Source organism: Carya illinoinensis, chromosome 4 (genome assembly GCF_018687715.1).
Source record: "Carya illinoinensis cultivar Pawnee chromosome 4, C.illinoinensisPawnee_v1, whole genome shotgun sequence".
Classification (NCBI taxonomy): Eukaryota; Viridiplantae; Streptophyta; class Magnoliopsida; order Fagales; family Juglandaceae; genus Carya; species Carya illinoinensis.
This window is the reverse complement of record NC_056755.1, coordinates 1810340-1829080: the sequence shown is the minus strand read 5'-3', so window position 1 is coordinate 1829080 and position 18741 is coordinate 1810340. Positions and strand designations below refer to the sequence as shown.

General features: G+C 36.3%; 2 protein-coding genes across 2 annotated transcripts; one reads left to right on the top strand and one right to left on the bottom strand.

Moving 5' to 3' along the window:
* The first annotated feature begins 1039 nt into the window (after positions 1–1039).
* Positions 1040–2293, top strand: LOC122306865 (thaumatin-like protein). The gene is made up of 2 exons (XM_043119389.1): positions 1040–1109; positions 1303–2293. The coding sequence occupies exons 1-2, from the start codon at positions 1043–1045 to the stop codon at positions 2013–2015; spliced, it is 780 nt and encodes a 259-aa protein (XP_042975323.1). The 5' UTR covers positions 1040–1042; the 3' UTR covers positions 2016–2293.
* Positions 2294–12218: 9925 nt separating this feature from the next.
* On the bottom strand, positions 12219–16384 carry LOC122307535 (beta-glucuronosyltransferase GlcAT14B). Its single transcript, XM_043120459.1, has 4 exons — positions 15466–16384; positions 15298–15373; positions 15067–15182; positions 12219–13233 (listed from the first exon to the last, which is right to left on the bottom strand). Exons 1-4 carry the CDS (start codon positions 16040–16042, stop codon positions 12719–12721), a joined length of 1284 nt encoding a protein of 427 aa, XP_042976393.1. The 5' UTR covers positions 16043–16384; the 3' UTR covers positions 12219–12718.
* Between the last annotated feature and the right edge of the window lie 2357 nt (positions 16385–18741).

Here is an 18741-nt window from a genome sequence, read left to right as displayed (position 1 = left end):
CAAAACTATTTTTCATATAAATCATCAACACTAAATGATTATTCTTTTATTTATTTCACTTTGTATTCCATATCAAGAAGCCTAATTTGTATAATAATAAAAAAATCTGTAATCCATATTAATAAGGTTATTATTTCTTATAAACTTAGTTTTAATATAATCTTGAAGGGGCCACATCATAGAAAATAGATAATATGTAGGAATTATACAAAATTTTAGGACTAAAGAAAAATTCAGAGAGGCATTTTTATGTATATAGAAATTTTAAAAAAATTTGGAGAGTATATGAAAAATATAAATTTTAGGGGCGGGGGGGCATTTTATATTTACATAGCATTATGATTAAAAAAAAAAAAGACCTTAAGGGAATATTTTGAGTATTAAAATAATTTACCTAGTTACAAGCTAGAAAAATGTGACATGGTGCTTTTATGGAAATTAGCATTTGCACATTCTGGTCAATATAGCCTATAGGCTAAAGAAAGGGTGGAATGGATCACTGTGGATGGTGCATAATGTGGCAGGGGCATAGGTGAGTTAAAAGAAATTTGTGATTTAAGGTTGAGTAATGCTATATATAATTGTGGAGGACACAAATATCATGCAATTGTTTTGAAAAATAGTGAAATCCACTATTAAAAAATTAATTTTTTTCATGTGATCTCGTATTTATTCACTTTTTTAAAATGTTTACGTGAAGCTCATGCACTCACGATTGTAAATATTTTTTTTTTTTAAGCTTTGTTTTTCGATTAATTCACATATGATAATTACATGTATCTTGTGATGCGCATTTGGTTCAAAAGATTAGAGATTAATTGTTTCATACTTTGTTCTATTTGCAGTTGTCAAATTCTAATACGAAACTCTTGATTTTCTTTTAAGAGATGATAATGGCCAACAACAAACACATTGCTCTCTCTTGTCTCCAAAGATTCCACGTCAAACCTTGAAGTATAATCAAGAAGAAGAAGCTTAACACTTAATTTTCAACTATATAAATATGATACCAAATCATGTTTTTCACCTAATAGCATTCAAGATGAAGTTACCAGCGCTGGTTGCTGCTTTCTTTCTCTTCCTGGCATGCCATTCTATGCTATCTGCAGGTAATTTCCCAAAACGAGCGTTTCTTTCTTCATTGAATTTACATGCCAAAGTTAATGACTCTATCCTAATATCATACTTCAAACCTGTATTGTTGAATTGCAAGAAGTTTAGAGGGAGTGCTTTTGATTTCCATTTGCTTTGTAATTGTCAACAACTTATAGCTAACCATTCTAGTTGAAACCCATATTGCAGGAATTACAGCAGCACATCAAATTACATTTTATGTGCACAACAAATGCCACTTTCCCATATGGCCTGCAACAGCACCAAATACCGGGCACCCAATAATAGCTGATGGCGGCTTCTACCTCCCCTCAGGCCAGACAATGCGCATTTATACCCCACTGACATGGAGTGGCCGGATTTGGGCCAGAACAGGCTGCGAATTCAATGCCAATTGGAATCCAGCCTGTGAAACAGGCGATTGTGATGGAAGATTGGCCTGCAATGGACTTATTGGCACTCCCCCAGCCACACTAGTGGAAGTTTCCCTGCAGGCAGATCAAGGCAAGCCAAGCTTTTATGATGTAAGCTTGGTTGATGGGTACAACATCCCTGTTTCGATCACATCAAGGCAAGTATTGCCAAAATGTACCATCAGAGGGTGCTTGAAAAACGTGAACAGTCTATGCCCACAAGAGCTTGAAATCTTGAACAAACATGGGGAAGTGGTGGCATGCAGAAGTGCTTGCTTGGCTTTTGGCCTGGACAACTTTTGTTGTCGGAATCAATACGGAAGCCCACAAAAGTGCAAGCCTAGTGCGTATTCAAATATCTTTAAAGATGCTTGCCCTTCTTATTACAGTTATGCCTTTGACACGCCTCCACCATTGGTAAAGTGCGCCTCTAGAGAGTATGTGATAACCTTCTGTCCAGTGTGGGGTGATGAACACAACTCCATATAGAGCATTATAAATATATATCTCTATGATTGTCTAATTTCAGATTTGATTTGAAGTTAATTGTTGCTTATTATGTAAAGCTTTGTTAGTAACATAATAAATCTATAACTCGAAAGTGGTTATTAAAACAACTTCTTGTTGTGTACCGGAATGTTATCAATTAAATAACATTAATTGATCCGCAGATCTGGCGCTTACAAAGAAAACGATAGCAAGTTGAAAACATGGTCCAAGAACTATAGCTTATAACATTTTAATGCAAGCATAATAGGTATAATAATGGGCCCGTATACAATAGTAGCCAGGGCCTTGTTGGGCTTGTCTTCTTTAGAAGAGTCATTGTAGCCCAAAAGTACCTCCATAGGACCATAACTCGCGAATTACTGTTTTGCATTTCGTCGCAGACTCGCGGCGGGTCTACATGTCGGCGTCCCGTCTGTGTTCCCTCCCCGGCTCTCCCCCCTCTCCGGCTCTGCCCTCTTGCTTCCTCTTTATTTATGTTACGAGTATATGTTTGTATTTTTATATGCTATAATTATAAAAAAAAATTATAAAATTAAATTTATAAATTAACAAAATTTAATATAATACGTTAGATTTATTTTATAATAAAAATACTTTTACAATTTACCATATCATCGTATTACATTAAGACACGTCAGTTTATATATTTCTTTTTATAGAATATCTTGATTTTTACTATTTGAGATTATATTTTGAGCCTTAATTTTAATATTGATTTATTTTTATTTTTGCATATATAAAAATATTATTGAAAACCTAGAATAATTAGAAAAATTATATGTACAAATCAATAGGAAAGAGATAGCCATTTGCAAACTGATGTAGAGACATAACCGTTATACCAATAAGAAGAATTTTAATTTATAATAAAATTAAATTTTAAAATAGATTATGAGTCTCACATAATTGAAAAGTTCACTAAGGCAGCCAGGTTTTGCATGCCTGCCATCAAATTCGTGCCGGATGTATCCGGGATTAATACTCTACACTGAACATATATATATGCTGCCTTTTTTTTGTATTTTCTCTAATCTTGCAAATATAAATTACCTTTTGTTACATTGTGGGCCGGAGAATTATTATTCGGCGAACATACTAATTATTTACTAAGGTAGTAAATTTTATTTTCTTTCACGTGCACATGCAGAGCTCAAGTTTTTGCCCAAAAACTGGGACATGCATGCATGATACGCGCACAAAATAGCGCGCGCCATGCATGGACAGGAGCTCTGAGAGTCCAGATTACTCGTTCATGAATCGGGCCTTCTGATTCACAAACTAGCTAGCTAGATAGCAAGCCTGATAATTATTTTATGCCCCTCCAACCACACATGCATTATGGTCCAATCGCTGCTGAAAAAAGTACTACTACTTTCTCACTTTTTATTCTACTGCTCCCCAATCTTGTGATCAATATAAGCATGCAATTTCCAGTAAGCGTATTAATGACCAAACACTCCCCAATCACAGCTCGAAAAAGTACTACCTTAAACTTTTTTTTTTATTAGTCAAAGTACTACCTTAATTTTTCTTACTTTATGAGCATTCTCACTCGATCTATCATTGACTGGAAAAAGCTGCGATATAATATATATATATATATATGTATGTATGTATGTATGTATGTATGTGGATGACTTGAGTGTACGTATTAGCTTGGTAGCTTCATTGTCTTGTACGAGTAATTTCATTTACTTACTGATCCATATTAAAATAAATAAATAAAAAAACTTAAAATTATGGGAAGAGATTGACAGAAGAACCAACTTTTGGCCCATAAATATATATGGAGGAATAAAGATGCATGCATGTAAGATATGTGCAAGCGGAAAGTAAAAAAGGAAATGAAAGGAAATTAAGGGGTTGAGGGAGATTCCTGTCGCAGGACTAGAGATGGCACTAGCTAGCCGTGTAATATATATGTTTGTATATTGAACCGGAAGATAGTTAACATGAATATCTATGTAAGAGTACCGTGTGCGATTTTCATTTTAGAAGTATTCTTTTCATCAGCCCTTAACTCAATACCCACACCTTACATGGCAGTCATCAAATTATTGACAAATGAACGAAAACACATCAGAGCTCGGAGAGAGAGCTTGAGAGAAAGAGGAAGAAGAGAGAGAGAGCTTGAAGAGAGAGAACTTGAGGAGAGAGAGAGACGTCAGAGAGAGAGCCTGATGAGATGGAGAGCTATAGGAGACAGAGAGAAGTCTCTGAGAGAGAGATCAGAGTAGATGGAGATCGAGATAGGTTTTGGGTATTAAAAAAAGGGAAAAAGCTGTGTGCGGTGTGGGACGGCGAATAGTTGCTGCATAGTAAGACTGGTTTTGACTTTTTTGTTCCTTTATCGCAATGCAAGGGACAATTAATAACGTATCTAGCTAGGGTTCCTATAGTAAGCTAGAGATGACGTAAAAGTTGCTTTTCTTCCGATGATTCTCATAGTTAATTTCCTGCACGTGACAAACGACAACAGGCCAGCACACGTACAGACGGAAATTGAGAGGATTAATAGTTTATTAGTATACAGTGAGATGAAATAAGTTATTTTAAATAAAATATTATTATAATAATATTATTTTAATATTTAAAAAATTAAATTAAGATTTTAAAATATTATATTATTTATTATATTTTATATAAAAATTTAAAAGAATCCTAATGATAGGATAAGATAAATGGATATATGCGTAAAAAAGATCGGACAACAATGGATATATGCGTGCGTGTGCCGTCTGTCTCGGAGAGGGGGAGAGAGAGAGAGAGAGGTCCGCTGAAAACGAAACAACCTTGCCAAGTCGGGTAACCACTAACCAGAGGTTGGAGCCAGGGGACTACTGTCGAGGAGAGGTGGCGCCTATTGCTGTATTACTTTCATGCGCTAGGTGCCATCTCTCCTACGACAGAAGCTCACTGTAACCTCAGTACTTTTTTCCCTGCTCTGACTCGTATTCTTCTTGACACTCGGATTTACAGGAAATGTGCGTACCTGATGGTAGAGAGGTTGGAGGGAATTTCCGTCGGGGAGATGGTACCTAGCGCAAGAAAGCGGCCTATATATATTGCCGTATTTGATCGTGCGCTTGGTACCATCTCACCTGCGACAGAAGCTCACTGTAACCTCTTTAGTTTCATTTGCCCTAGCTGCCCTGAATGATTTTCTTCTTCTCCACACACGTATTTATAGCAAATTAATATGCGTGCTGCAAGAGAGCGTTCGAGAAGGATGACGACCATGATGACGAGGGCAGTGGCGACGACATGATGAGGCAATGACATTAGAAAATTCGTGGAAAATGATGGGCGGCGGCTCTTGTTGGTCCTTTCATTTTGTTAATTACCCAATCACAGTTACGAATATGGCGTGGAACCTGTCCTACAGATTTGTACCTCGTAAACCAGTGAAAATCAATAGATTAAATTAAACGCAACTACAGCATTGATGTATGATCGAGTACCACGACGAGTGACATTCTTTTCATTTAATGACAATACATAGTACTATACAGCATCTACTGTGTTGGACTTCGAAAGGGAAGATTCAAAATACCCTACTCGGAGGACCATTATGTAATACCACCAATGATTTAATACTGCTACGGAAAGTCATTAGAGTTTATGCTTTCACTTGGAAGAGAAAAGTAAATCAATATAATTAATCTTGTAGATAAACTTCAGAAGGACATGATCTTGTGTGATATCCAAGATATGTATCTGTCCTTAGCCAATAAACTAATTAGGAATCGGATTAACGGTGAATCGGGACCCTTATATTATCTCTCTTTTTATGCTAAACACGAGTTCTTTCCCTAGAGATTGAACTCTTCTTCAGCGTATTACATTTCTGAATGGAGAACTTTGAGCATTTTGTTACTATGCCAGTCAGTACTATATATGTGCATATATATATGGTTGATCGTCAGTAAAAGCTATAGTAAAGTTTATAAATTCGTTTTGTTCAACCAATAATATTTTTTATACATGTCTTTTTTCTGTGAACAGATCTGATTAAGAAAACTGAATTATTTGCAACTCGATCTCATGTATACAGAGACCATGAAAATCACTGTAATTGTAAGGAGCAGCGCAGTCCTATTAGATTGTTAATTAATGGGGTTGTTGGTCAAAAGAATTTTTTGATTGTTTCAGTCTAAACAATCGAGCATATTAATCATTACGCGCGTACAGCTTCATTCTTCCTAGTCTTTTAGCGGAAGCTGATCGTGCATATGCACGAGCATGTGGCAATGGCCCGGCCGGTAGAATTGCGCTATTCAAAGCATATGTATTTTATCAAAGTGACGATCTGATTTTTTTGTACTCATGGTCACTCGAGTACTTCTCAAATGGGGTACGCTAAAATCGAGATCTTCTTGGGTCGATCTGCATGGATTGTTTAGTACATTAAAGAAATTATAAGAAAACCTGGTATATGGTCGCTTAAACTACTGAGGATGCAGCTCATGACTGAAAAATTTAGTTGAAAGTATTGGACCACCCATTGATGGGGTTGGCTGAGATTCGATTCTATTCTTGAATGAAAAATATTATGTTTAGTTCAAGATTCCCATGCAGGCCGCCAGTATGCTTATAACATGGCCTAAATATTGTGCTGTAAACAAACCAAACAACATGTTCTCTCATCATTAAAGTTGGTGAATAGGAACAGCCATTTGTTGTATTGGGACCATTTTTGAATCATCTCCTGATAAACATCCTTATCCAGAGCTCGTCAAAGATGTGGTGATATCGCTATTCGCTGAAGGCCATATCTAACCATATATGCTTCCCATTAATTTAGATGCTTAATTTTAATTAATTACAGTCTGGATCAGCCGAATCAGAGTCAAAGTTCTGAGTTTTGTATGTGTATTTTACCCTGTTGGTATTTTACAAAAGGTGGCATTCCTAGGCGCAGCTCAGTAGGCCTGACCGGATATGTTACAGTTTTGCCGTAATAATTGGAAGCCCTGTTAATAATCCAAACTCCAGGGCCCCAAGTGCTCTAAAAGTCCTGGGTGTTGCGACTTGCGTGGCCACCTGCAATTATTTTCAGCCTTGGTGTCCTTTTTCTTTTGAGTACAAGTGCTCGCGTGCCGCCAGCTTTGACCGCTGGGTGCCTAGCACAAATTTATCTTTTTATTTATATTTATTTTATATTTTTAAATATTTTTTAAAAATAAAAATATATATATGAATATATTAAAAATCACTTATTTAATTATTAAGTAAATAAAAAAATTAAAATATATAAACTGTCAAAATAGAAGGATAAACTCAAACCTAACATTTTCCATTTCTTTTCTCGAATACCCAAACTTGAAACTAGAAAGAAATAGGGCTGTGGACAATGGCCAGCGGACTACTCTCTCTCTCTCTCTCTCTCTCTCTCTCTCTCTCTCTCTCTCTCTCTCTCTCTCTCTCTCTCTCTCTCTCTCTCTCTCTCTCTCTCAGAGAGACATATTTATTTATTTTTATTTGTGTTGTTTTGTCCCTTCGCTTATCCTTGAAATAAAGACCATTGCAAATCTGAACGTGGAGATTATGTAGGTTTCATTATACCTTATGGACTTGCATGTGGCTGACTGAATTCAAATTGATCATCCATTGGATGAGGGGCCACCTATAACAAGAAATTGCCAATACACTCCCATGATTTATTTCTTTGAATCGGGATGAATGTGACAATCCAATATTTTTCTTTGAATCAGGATGAATGTGACAATCCAATATTTTGCTATCTTTTATTTGGTCCAGAAGACTAGAGCATGAAAGGGATTCGGGAACCACTAGGAAGCTGGCCTTCAGGAAACAGATACATGCATAGCTGTCTAGCTTGTTTGTCAATTGGAAACTTTCTAAGATGTATACGCAAAGACCAAAAAAAAAAAGTATGGTCAATACCTAGTGTGGAGTCTGGAGAAAACAACACAATTGGTCGACTCGCACGTTTAGAAAAATATCCCACTTGATTTTCGCCAAAAATTGAAAACTCCACATAATTAATTAGCTTTGGTGTACATAACTTGCTGATCATCTTTAATCAACGTGCATGCCAAAGACGACAGAGTTCTTTCCAGCTGTCTTAATCCTAGAAATTTCAAGTTGGTTTCCTTATGCTAGCTGCTACTTGGGTCGCATGCAATTGGTTGTGTTCGACTTTAAAGACTGTTTTACTTTGACTAGTATTTTTTCCCCACTAAAAGAGACAGGATTTTCAAGTAGCTAGCAACATGGCATATATTGGTGGCATTATATGGATCTAAATATCAGCTAGCTTATCTTATGTCGAAGGGGGTGCATTAATGGTACATCTCAGACTCAAAGATGCATATTGCATATATACATAGTGATCTCACATATATATAAATTGTCAAATCAGTTCTAATACTTATTAGAGGTTCCATGTTCAGTCGAGTGTATGCCTGAATTTGGTGCGACTTGGACTGCAACTTTCTTGGATCTTGGAACGAGTTTTAGGCACATACGAGCAAAAACAATGAAACAGAGTGTGCCCGACTCATAGAAAACAATCGTCTTTATTTTCTCCTAATTTATTACTCCAAATTCCAAAATAGGGTCTTGAGTCCATATTCCTGGTTGCTAATTAATTATTACCTTGCATGCTGGGTCCGGGGACCGGGGCCAATATTACAAGTCCTCGTCGGAAGCAGCTTCGCAACTTTCATTCTAGAAATTCCTTTTTGAAGATAAGGAAATATTAATCTAACAAACAAACAACCTACTAACTTTAAGATTTATTTCACAATATTCTAGGAAGCAAACCAACTGACATTACAAGATGACTATATTAGCATTTGACCATAGCCTGTTATCACACAATTAAAGAGGACTAATTACCTATATATGCTACAAAAGAATCTCTGTCACACAGAAAAAAAATCAATTTATTTTTTCATTTTTTTGGCATATATAAGTTTTGGTTTCTTTTTAAGAAGAGGAGGGTAACCTATCTAAAAAGCAAAATCTCATGCAAGGAAAAATTATAAAAATTAAAACTACAAAAAAAAAAAAAAAAGAGAGAGAGAGAGAAATTATCTAAAAAAGAATAACAAGATAAATATAAGCGCTTAATTTGGTATTAAATTTCATGACTTTCAACAGGCCTTGTTAAAGATATGGTCAATATCACTACTTCCATTCAAATCCTTGGACTAGCTTAAGGCTTGCCAAGAGATCTAGGAGCCAAGTACAATATCCAAAGTATGAGCAACGTCTTCATCGTAGTGCATGCGAAACTTCGCTATATATATTGTTTTTTTTTAAAAAAAAAAAAAAAAAAAACCACCCCTCTGGTTATAAATACCCATAGTTAGGTATAGCAGACTGCATGGAGTGGAGGGTCACATTAAGAAACCAAGAAAAATAAAAGAGGTTGTGGGGTTTCTCGTCGCAGGAGAGGTGGCACAAGCTGTGTGAGCTGAGTGGTAGGTACGCAATGCGCAGCAAGTGCCATCCTCATGTGACGAGATACCCCGCAACCTCTTGGCAAGCATCAGGTAGTCGTTTGCATGAGCGAGCTGAGAGAGATTAGATCAGATAGAGCTTCTGGAATCTATAAATACCTTGGGAAGTGCTTATGATATTTAAAGGGACAAGAAAGCAAGATCAACATCGACAAAAAGGGGTTGGAGGTTTCTAGTCGCAGGAGAGATGGTACTAGCTGTAATACTGATCATGGCAATGTTCAGCAAGTGCCATCCTCTTGCGACTAGAAACCCTTGCAGCCTCTAATTTGCCCGTAATCGTACAAATACGTGCGTCCGTTTTTGGTATTCTCTCTTTGTTTTACTTGCTTTCATATTTGTTGTTCCTCTTTTGGCCTAGTAATTTCCATGCACGTACGACTCCATTGATATTATGGCGCCATACCTTCTTTAGACGTTTCTCCTTGCACGAATTCATACATTGAGATTATGCTAGGGGAAGGACGGCCAAAAAGTCAAGTCCGACCGTTTTTGGAATCCTTCGAAGTTCGATCGATGATGATCATATTACCTTAACATCCCTTTTTTTTTGGGGGGTGTTAATTTGCATTAATCGTGGAATATATAAGTCTTGTATAATTATTTAAAAATAAATAAATATGAAATTTATATAAAAAAATTAATTAATTTTTTAATAATAAATTCTATTTTTTTTATTGATGAAAACAGAGAACGTGACATTAATATATAATATATTAATATATATTATACAACACTTGTACATATATAATATTTTTAGAACAGAAATGCATTCCATACCATCGACATTAGCTGTCATGTTGATGGCTTTTAAAATGATTATCTTAATTTTGATTGAAAAATATTAGTATGCCGTCTAAGTTATCTTCCCGGTTGGATAGCTTATGTATTTAAATTTTTTTATTTAATAATTGAAAAAGTAATTTTTAATATATTAATATATATTTTAAAAAAATATTTTAAAAAATTATACTAATAATCCCAGCAGTCAAAGTTGGCGGCACGCTAACATCTTGACAGATGAATTATTAATGTTCGACAGCTCAGCATGCTCAAAATGACTGGAGAGAACAAAAATGTTCATCGAGGATCGTACTATTCGAGATTAAGGACCATTTATTTCTGATGTGTAGCTGCTGGGGTCGACCTATCAATTTCTGATGTCTAAGTTCTAACTAGCTGTTGCTTAATTTCATTTAAACAGCACTATATATCCATAGGGAAAAATATTAATGTTATTAATGTTATATGTACGAGATAATTCAAGGAAAAAATACTTCTCCCTTGAAACATATAGTCCTTAAATTTGATCCATCGTTGAGATTGACAAAAACAAGATGATGATCAACGGTTGAAATTTAAATAGAAAGAGCAGTTTATGTTCCAAATTGAGGATTATAAATCCCTAGGTCGTTTTCGCTAATTATTGTGATGACCAAAAGCAGGCCAGTTTGAAATTTCTTTAGTATTTATGATATTTAATTATTGTGGTGAGAAGATCATGAGAGCATGCATCATGCTGAGCTTGAGAGGAATTAATTAGGACTACATATACATGCATGCATGGAAGGTCTTGAGGAAATGCATGCGACATGGGTTTCTTTAATTTCTGTGAATTGGAAAGCTAATGAAAATAGTATTCGTTCATTTAATGATGAAGAAGCTTCGTAACTGTTTCCTTATACATATGACCATTAACGACTGTGCTTTACCAGCTATATACTTGACCGAGAGTCCACAATGGTATTTCACTAATTCAAGTAATTTGGGAATTATTCCATTCATATCCTTCCAATTTGGTTTATGGTAATCCTGCATATCCAATTAATTTGAGGTTTGTTTTTTAAAAATAAAATATAAAAAATTATCCCCTTTTAACGCTAAAATTGGTACGGGACAGATTCAATTATTGGCATGATTTTATACGTTGATAACTGCAATTTCCCAAGTTTTTCTTTCCCAATTAGTCAATGTTCTAAGCAACTATTACCAATTAGTGGTTACCGTTCATACTTGTTGACTCAATTAAGCACCCAATCATGGGCCGCCACAGCGCATTTCTATGTCAAAAATCTGGAAACTCTGAATTGCGCACTTCCCTCTCAATGCTCTTTAATATTCTCACCCACTTGTCTTCTATTCACGAATGTCATGATGCGCTCCCTTGTACGTACGTGCTTCTCACACGTTGCCATTCTTGACGATAAATCTGGAGCCTCCAACTGAGAACATGAGCGTGGATATATTCACCAAACACCTCAGTACTATCAAATCCTTTCTCTTCAACTTTGAAGACTCATTGCGCTCATGACAACAATCTCTTGATGGTTGATAATCCTCTCATTCAATTTTGAAAAATATAAAAATAAAAAGAAAAACAAAACACCTTTGAAGTGATCCTTCTTTTTGGACAAAATTGAGGTGGGCAAGAAATCGTGGTGTGGGACTATATTTCTGTAAAGGTGGACGAGTCATATTTGCAAGGCCCACCCCCACTATAATGTTCAAGAAAAATGTCAATCTCATTCATAGAGGCAATTTGCAATGATGCAAAAGCAGCAGGCTGTCGGGTGGACCATGCTCGTCAAATTCTTGTTGAGGCCCGCCCATTCACAAATCAAGTTTTTAGGTTTGAAGCTCAACTGCAGAGCAACGAAGGTGAAGCTTTTCTAAAAGGAAAGAAATTTCGTCATTGACATAATGGAATAATAATGTTTTAAGTAAACGAGTGTCAAAGATCGTTCCACTTTTTCGCCATCTAGCGAACATATTCTTGCATTTGCTATCAAAAGCACTGATGTACAAAGGATAAAACAAACAATTTTTTTTTTTCAATTTTCCCCTATAAAATGGTCATCCCAGCAATAATTCTGCGACCCTTTATCAGATCAGCAACATAAGCTTCAGCGCCTGAAATGGAGTGGGCTGCATATTCTAAAACTTGGAAAAAAAAAAAAAAAAACGTGGCCTACAATCAGTTCAGCTTCTATACCATGTCATTCCACCCAGCTCTTTAACCCATATCATTCCACCAAATCCATCTCCTTCGTGCTACTCTATAGAGCAGATTTTGTGTACTTTCATTTCTTTTTCTACCAAAACACATGCCAACTCCCCAATTATATATACGTCTGCCACGATCAGATACAAAGTAGCACGAGAAGTGCTCAATATAGGAGTTTTGGGTGCTTTTTATTTGCACTGCCTTGGCCGAAATTTCTCACTGGATAATAGAGAGGTCATCAATTTTTCCAACCTTCTTGCTCCAGGGCCAGGCCTGAGAACTGTGGTGTCACCAATGACAGAACACGGATCACTCCCATTTTCCCTGCTTCCTATGCACCAACCACCAGGAACAAGCATCCCTGGACCCCGAGACAATAGCTCAGAATCAACTTTGTCAAGCACTGGTTCATTGTGGCGAAACTTCCGTGCAAACGGAGCATTACTGTAAATCATCTTTTGCATGTCATTGAGATTGAGGTTGTGTGGATGTTGCTTGGGAGGGTTATCCCAGGATATGAAGTGGAGGTCACTGTTCACTGTTGTGTTGCGGAACTCTTGGGCATTACAGATGACAGTATGGAAGTATCCTTCCGGGGAAGATAGGAAGTTTGCATAGTACATGAGGACAATTCGAGGTAGATTGTCCCAACCCCATATGAGGTAATCAACGAATTGCCTAGAAAGTGCCATCCAAGCAGAACCTATAAGAAAAATCACATATTTGGTTAAAGTAACCCCATTATAGAAAATATTCAAGTTGCACAGCACAAATTAGCAGATGTGAATGAACCAAACAAGAAGTCACTACTCTAGCACCTTGTAAGGATTGAAAGATGTAATATTATGAGTTCACCAGAAAGCTCCAGGGTCAAGCACGACTCAATAGATATCACCAAGTAATGTTGGCTAATCTGAAGTTGAGAAATTATATCTTATCAACCTAGAATCAATCGATAGCATCATAATCACAATTAACCAGGGACTGTACCATCTGACAATATGACTCCACTTATTCTTACCATCTTTTATAAAGAGAAATTTTCTATCAAAATGACTAGTATTGACAGCATGTCTTTATCACAACTCATTATTTTAATAAGGGAATTTTATCAAAATTTCCAAATTAATACAGGCATGGGGAAGCAGAAAGAGAACAAAAAAACTTTCAGTTTCAGATAAACTTGCTTGTTGATTCAAAGAAGTGCATATTATCAATCCCTCCATGCTTTTGATGCCCTTCATACAGATTTAAAGAAACTACTACACCACAGCATAAACAGGAAATATAGAAAGCTTGAGCAATTATGAAGCAGTATGAGGTCTAAGGGTGAATCTTCAAAAATCCGATCTTCTCAGAATTATAATAGCATCATGAACCTCATTTATAAGTAGAATTATGATTATATGAATAATTAGAGTTCTCCCACTGCATATTAAAGGAAAAAAAAAAAATGAGCTGCTTAGAAGCAAATAGCAAAAACCTTTTAAGAACAAATTTTCAGAGTTGCTTAAATGACATGCTCTAGGAGAGGATAAATGGATAATACTTTTCTGCTTTAAGATATGAGGTCAGACAATTCACTTCCAAGCGTACAGAAATTGCCTGTGCTACACTGGTCTCATCCGCTGGAATTACATTTGTCCACAAGCCAAGTTAAACCCAACTTGGGTTAGGTGCCCATAGTACAGTGCAATTGTGACAATCTAGCTATAAGCATACATCATTTAGCCAGCCTCCCCTCTTATTTATCATCACTATTGCAGATGATATTATTGCTATACTTATATCATCCTATGGTTATACATGCAATACACATCAAGGAATTTGCGGGCACTCTAATGACCTTGATGACAAGGGTTCTCACCAAAAAAAAAGTGGCAGATCAACTTCTCTTGACTGCTGATAGCAAAGCGAGCTAGCTAGCTATTCAAAGCATTGTTAGGCCCCATGCATTCTGTGCATATCCCAGTCAATGTCAGACATTGAAAGTATCTCCATAATATATCTCATTAGTTTTTATTCCTGGAATTGCTACCTTACCAACATAGACCACAGTCTCATACAATTTAGGTGATTTGAAGTGGAAAAAGAAAAATGAAAAATATAAGAGATATCTAGGCCAAATTCCCATCCCAACCATCCACCTAATAGATCAAAGCTTCTCTTAAAGTTATGCTTCCAATATATTGCTTTTTTTTTTTTTTGATACTTTTAAATTTTCGGGAGACTATATCATATGTTTGTCTATCGCACAGCATATGAACAACCAATTAAGCTCATTCCATAAAGTAACATTACTATCTATTACAAAACAGTTATTTGATTCCCAAGCAGGTTCGGTCATTGACAATACTGCAAGAGAATTCCTCATTTAAAAAGCTTGTGAACCGGTACCCAAGAAGATGAAGCAAAATTATTCGATTGCTGACATCGTTTTACTAAAGGGGATTCGAGCAGAGTGTAACAGAGTTGCATTCTGTAATTGATACAGAAGGCATGAACAAACACAAAACATATGACGCGAACTTCGCACCTGTGAAGAGTTTAAATGCTGTCGGCACACTTCTCCGCTGCGTGACCCAGTAAACGTCCGCTTTCTTTGTCATATACAACCCCGGGTCTATAATTATCGGTTTCGCTCTCTGAAATCTAAATATGCCACATATAACATAAGTCAGCCACACAAGTTCATTCGCGAAATAAAGCAAAAAACAGCCAAAAAAGAAATGAATAGAGATCATTTCAAACAAAAAAACACACATACTCTTTCCAGCCAATGTTACTGGTATGATCAATGAAATTGAGATCCCTCGGAAAGTACGAAAACGTGTGAAGCAGATCTAACCGGATCAAATGGACAAAGAAAACCAATCAAAACAAACCAAAATTGCAATTCTCAAACCAATTTATCAAAAAGAAAAGGACGACGCACCGTCCTGAGTGACAAGTGGATAATCAGAGGCACTGAGATTGATAAACCAGTCCCAGTCTCCTCCTTCCCTCAATAAAATCGCGGCGGCGTGAAGCGTGTTGGCCACCATAGTGGGGCCCCGGTACGTGACGAGATTCGCCTTGGTGATCATCCTCACATTCCCGAATCTCGCGAAGACCGGGTGATCCCGCACGTAATTCTGCAGATCCGAGCGCTCCTGGGGCGAGGACTCGAGGTCCAAATGCACCACATAGCGATTGCGAGGATGATAGAGAGCCTGAAGAGTTCGCTTCAGCATGTGGCCGTCGCCTTTGGAGCCGGATATCAGGTAGGCGAGCCGAGGCGGTGGGGGAAGGGTCGAGGTCGGGATGACGTGGAGCTTGGACTCAACGAAGACGGAGCCGGAGGTGATGGAGCGGTAGAGCGGAACGAAGGCCGTACCATCGGGTGAGGTTAGCATCGTGATGAAGATAAGGAAGAGAGAAACAATGGAGCCTATCGCTAAGGGGAAAATCCATTTCCTCTCTATGGTATGTGGATGCCTTATGTTCATGTAATAGCTCTTCAACCTCTTCATTTTTTCGAAAACTAAATTAAATTTCTATTTTTCTAAACGCTTCTCTCTCAAATTTCACAGACAGGGAGAGAGGTGGTTATAGGGCTATGTTTGATCAGGGGGAAACTGGGAGAGAAAGTTAAGGAAAATGAGCCTGAGAGAGAGAGAGAGAGAGTTGAGTGGAGACCGCGGAAGGGGGTGGGTTTTGTAGTTATTCCTCCCTTCCCTTTCTCCTATTTGTTCTGATTTTAGGTGCGAGACTATCTGAGAGAGGAGGAGGAGTCTCGCCGTGACAGAAGGGGTAATTTTGGTGGAGTTTGGGGATTGGATTCTCTGCGGTTTTCTATAATTCCATAGAAATAGGATGCCAAATGCTGTAGATAGAGATTTATACACTCCAAAAAATGATATCTACGGAAAGAAAAATAAATATAATAATAATAATTTACAGCTTTTTGAAGATGTGATATATATATATATTAAATGAATAAATCCTAAACACACATGAAAAAAATAATAATGATCCCCCCGCTTATATAGCATTATTAAATTGTAAGATCTATGGAGACACTAATCCGGAATTTGGATACAATTCCAAGTCTGTGATCCAACGGTTTGTGCGAAGTTTGAGTACAACTACAAAAGGCTTCGAGAGACTGATTTTTAAATTCAAGATTATTTATCCCGTTGTGTTGACTTGACCCTTTATATAGCCTGATTGGGACAAAATTTTAAAGACTTATTCTTCTCATTAATTCTACATTACGTAGCTTTAAAGGAAAGTATGTAATATAGAGCTGATTATTAGAATTTTTATCTTCAAATCAGCCAAATACCTCATTCAACACTTAGCTTAAGAGGTTGAGATATTGTCTTTCGAGTTTTATTTATATAACCATATGTGGTGAAAAAAATGAAAAATTTGATCTTTATCAATAAAATACCCTAAAATCTTTTGCATGAAAGTTCAAACCGAACAATTTTGGATACATTATTTCCAATATATACTTGTTAAAGGATATCGAAACCGAAACAGAAGAAGCAAATCACAACATCGCGGCAGGGAAAGACAGCGATCCTTTAATGGTAAAAAAAATCAAACACCGCATCAACAAGTAACAAGTCCCATTTCACGTCAAGAAGACGTAGGTATCGTCGCAAGATGGACTCTTCACAATTATTCTCTTGTTTGAAACTTCTGCTGGATCTTAAATTCGAATTGGGAAATGCACGATTCAACAGTCAAGATCCAAATATATTTAAAAAATTAAAAACTTGATTTATCGTTGAAGAAAAGAAACCAAACTTATGCTATTTTTAAAGTATTTTAATCAGTTTGTTGGAATGATATCATGATAAGAGGTGACTCAATTCAAATTTAGGTATAAATTGAGAATAAGTGTGCTTTGGTCCTTTGGACCAGATGACATAAGACTTGGTATTCAAATGAAAAAATAAAATTCCAACCCCCTATCCCCTGTATTAAAAAATATAGAATGGGTTGTATTGATAAAAGCAACTATAAAATTTTAAATCACAATATGCTCTCAAGGTGATTTTTGGTGGTGTTAGTTGGATTGAAAGCCATTGATGAGAATGTCAATTATTTTAATTTGAGAGAGATAAATATATAATAAAAACTTTATATGCAATCACTTTTACGTATTTTTTATACATTCTAAATTAAATTTTTCGATATTATTCTTGTCGTTGAGTTATGACTCAGACGGAATGAGACTAGCGCACTAAAAAATCTAGAGAGTTATGACTCAAGAGGAAGGAGACGAACCAACTTGGGAGAAAGGGGTTTAAGCCTTGGGAGATTTCAGAAGGACCTCTTAGGTGCTCATGCAAAGAGGATGAAGTTAATATTTAAGAGGAAGGGGACGGACCAAGCTCAGCAGCATATGATGGCCGAAGCTAGGAGATTGGGAGAAGGGGTCTTAGATGGAAGGGGGAATGGATTTTAGAGGAAGACATCGTGTTCTCCTATGAGCAATGAAATGATTGCAAACCAAGACTGCAAATAAAATTTGCCTTAATTATGATGATTTGTAGTTAATATTCTATATTAACATGGAGTAAGCATGCATGCCACAGCCACATGGATAGAAGAAGATGGACATTTTTCTTGATAATCATCAAAATATCTGTGAGAAATGACATTATCAGTTTATTATTTTTAATATCATTCTTTTATCATCCTGTTATCATATTTATTATTTGTACTTAATTAATTTATGTCATATAAAATAATTAAAAGAATAATTTTTTTAATAAAAAATAGACTTCATTTCATTCATGAAACTCGAAATTATATTTGTGACTGATAAATATAGAGAAATATTCAGATTATAAGCCAAATTAATCATCTATGAGAGGTTTCTCCACATATAAATTTATTTGTGACATATATTATCTTAACTTCCATAAACTTTCTACTGACAAAATCTTATAAGATATAAAACTTTATAAAAATAAAGATGTCTATCGTAATTTATCTTAAATAACAACATATCCTCTAACCTTCAAAAGAAAAGAAGATATCCAATTATGTTCTCCCTTCTATCTAAACTAACCCTAAATCTCTAAAGCCTCGACGGGGGGTGGGAGCTTCGGCTCCCCCCCTCTTCCCTTCCCCCTCCCTTTCTCTTTTCGTTTCCTGCATTTTATTTTATTTTATTTCATTTCATTTTTCATTTTGTAGTTGTGTTTCAGGC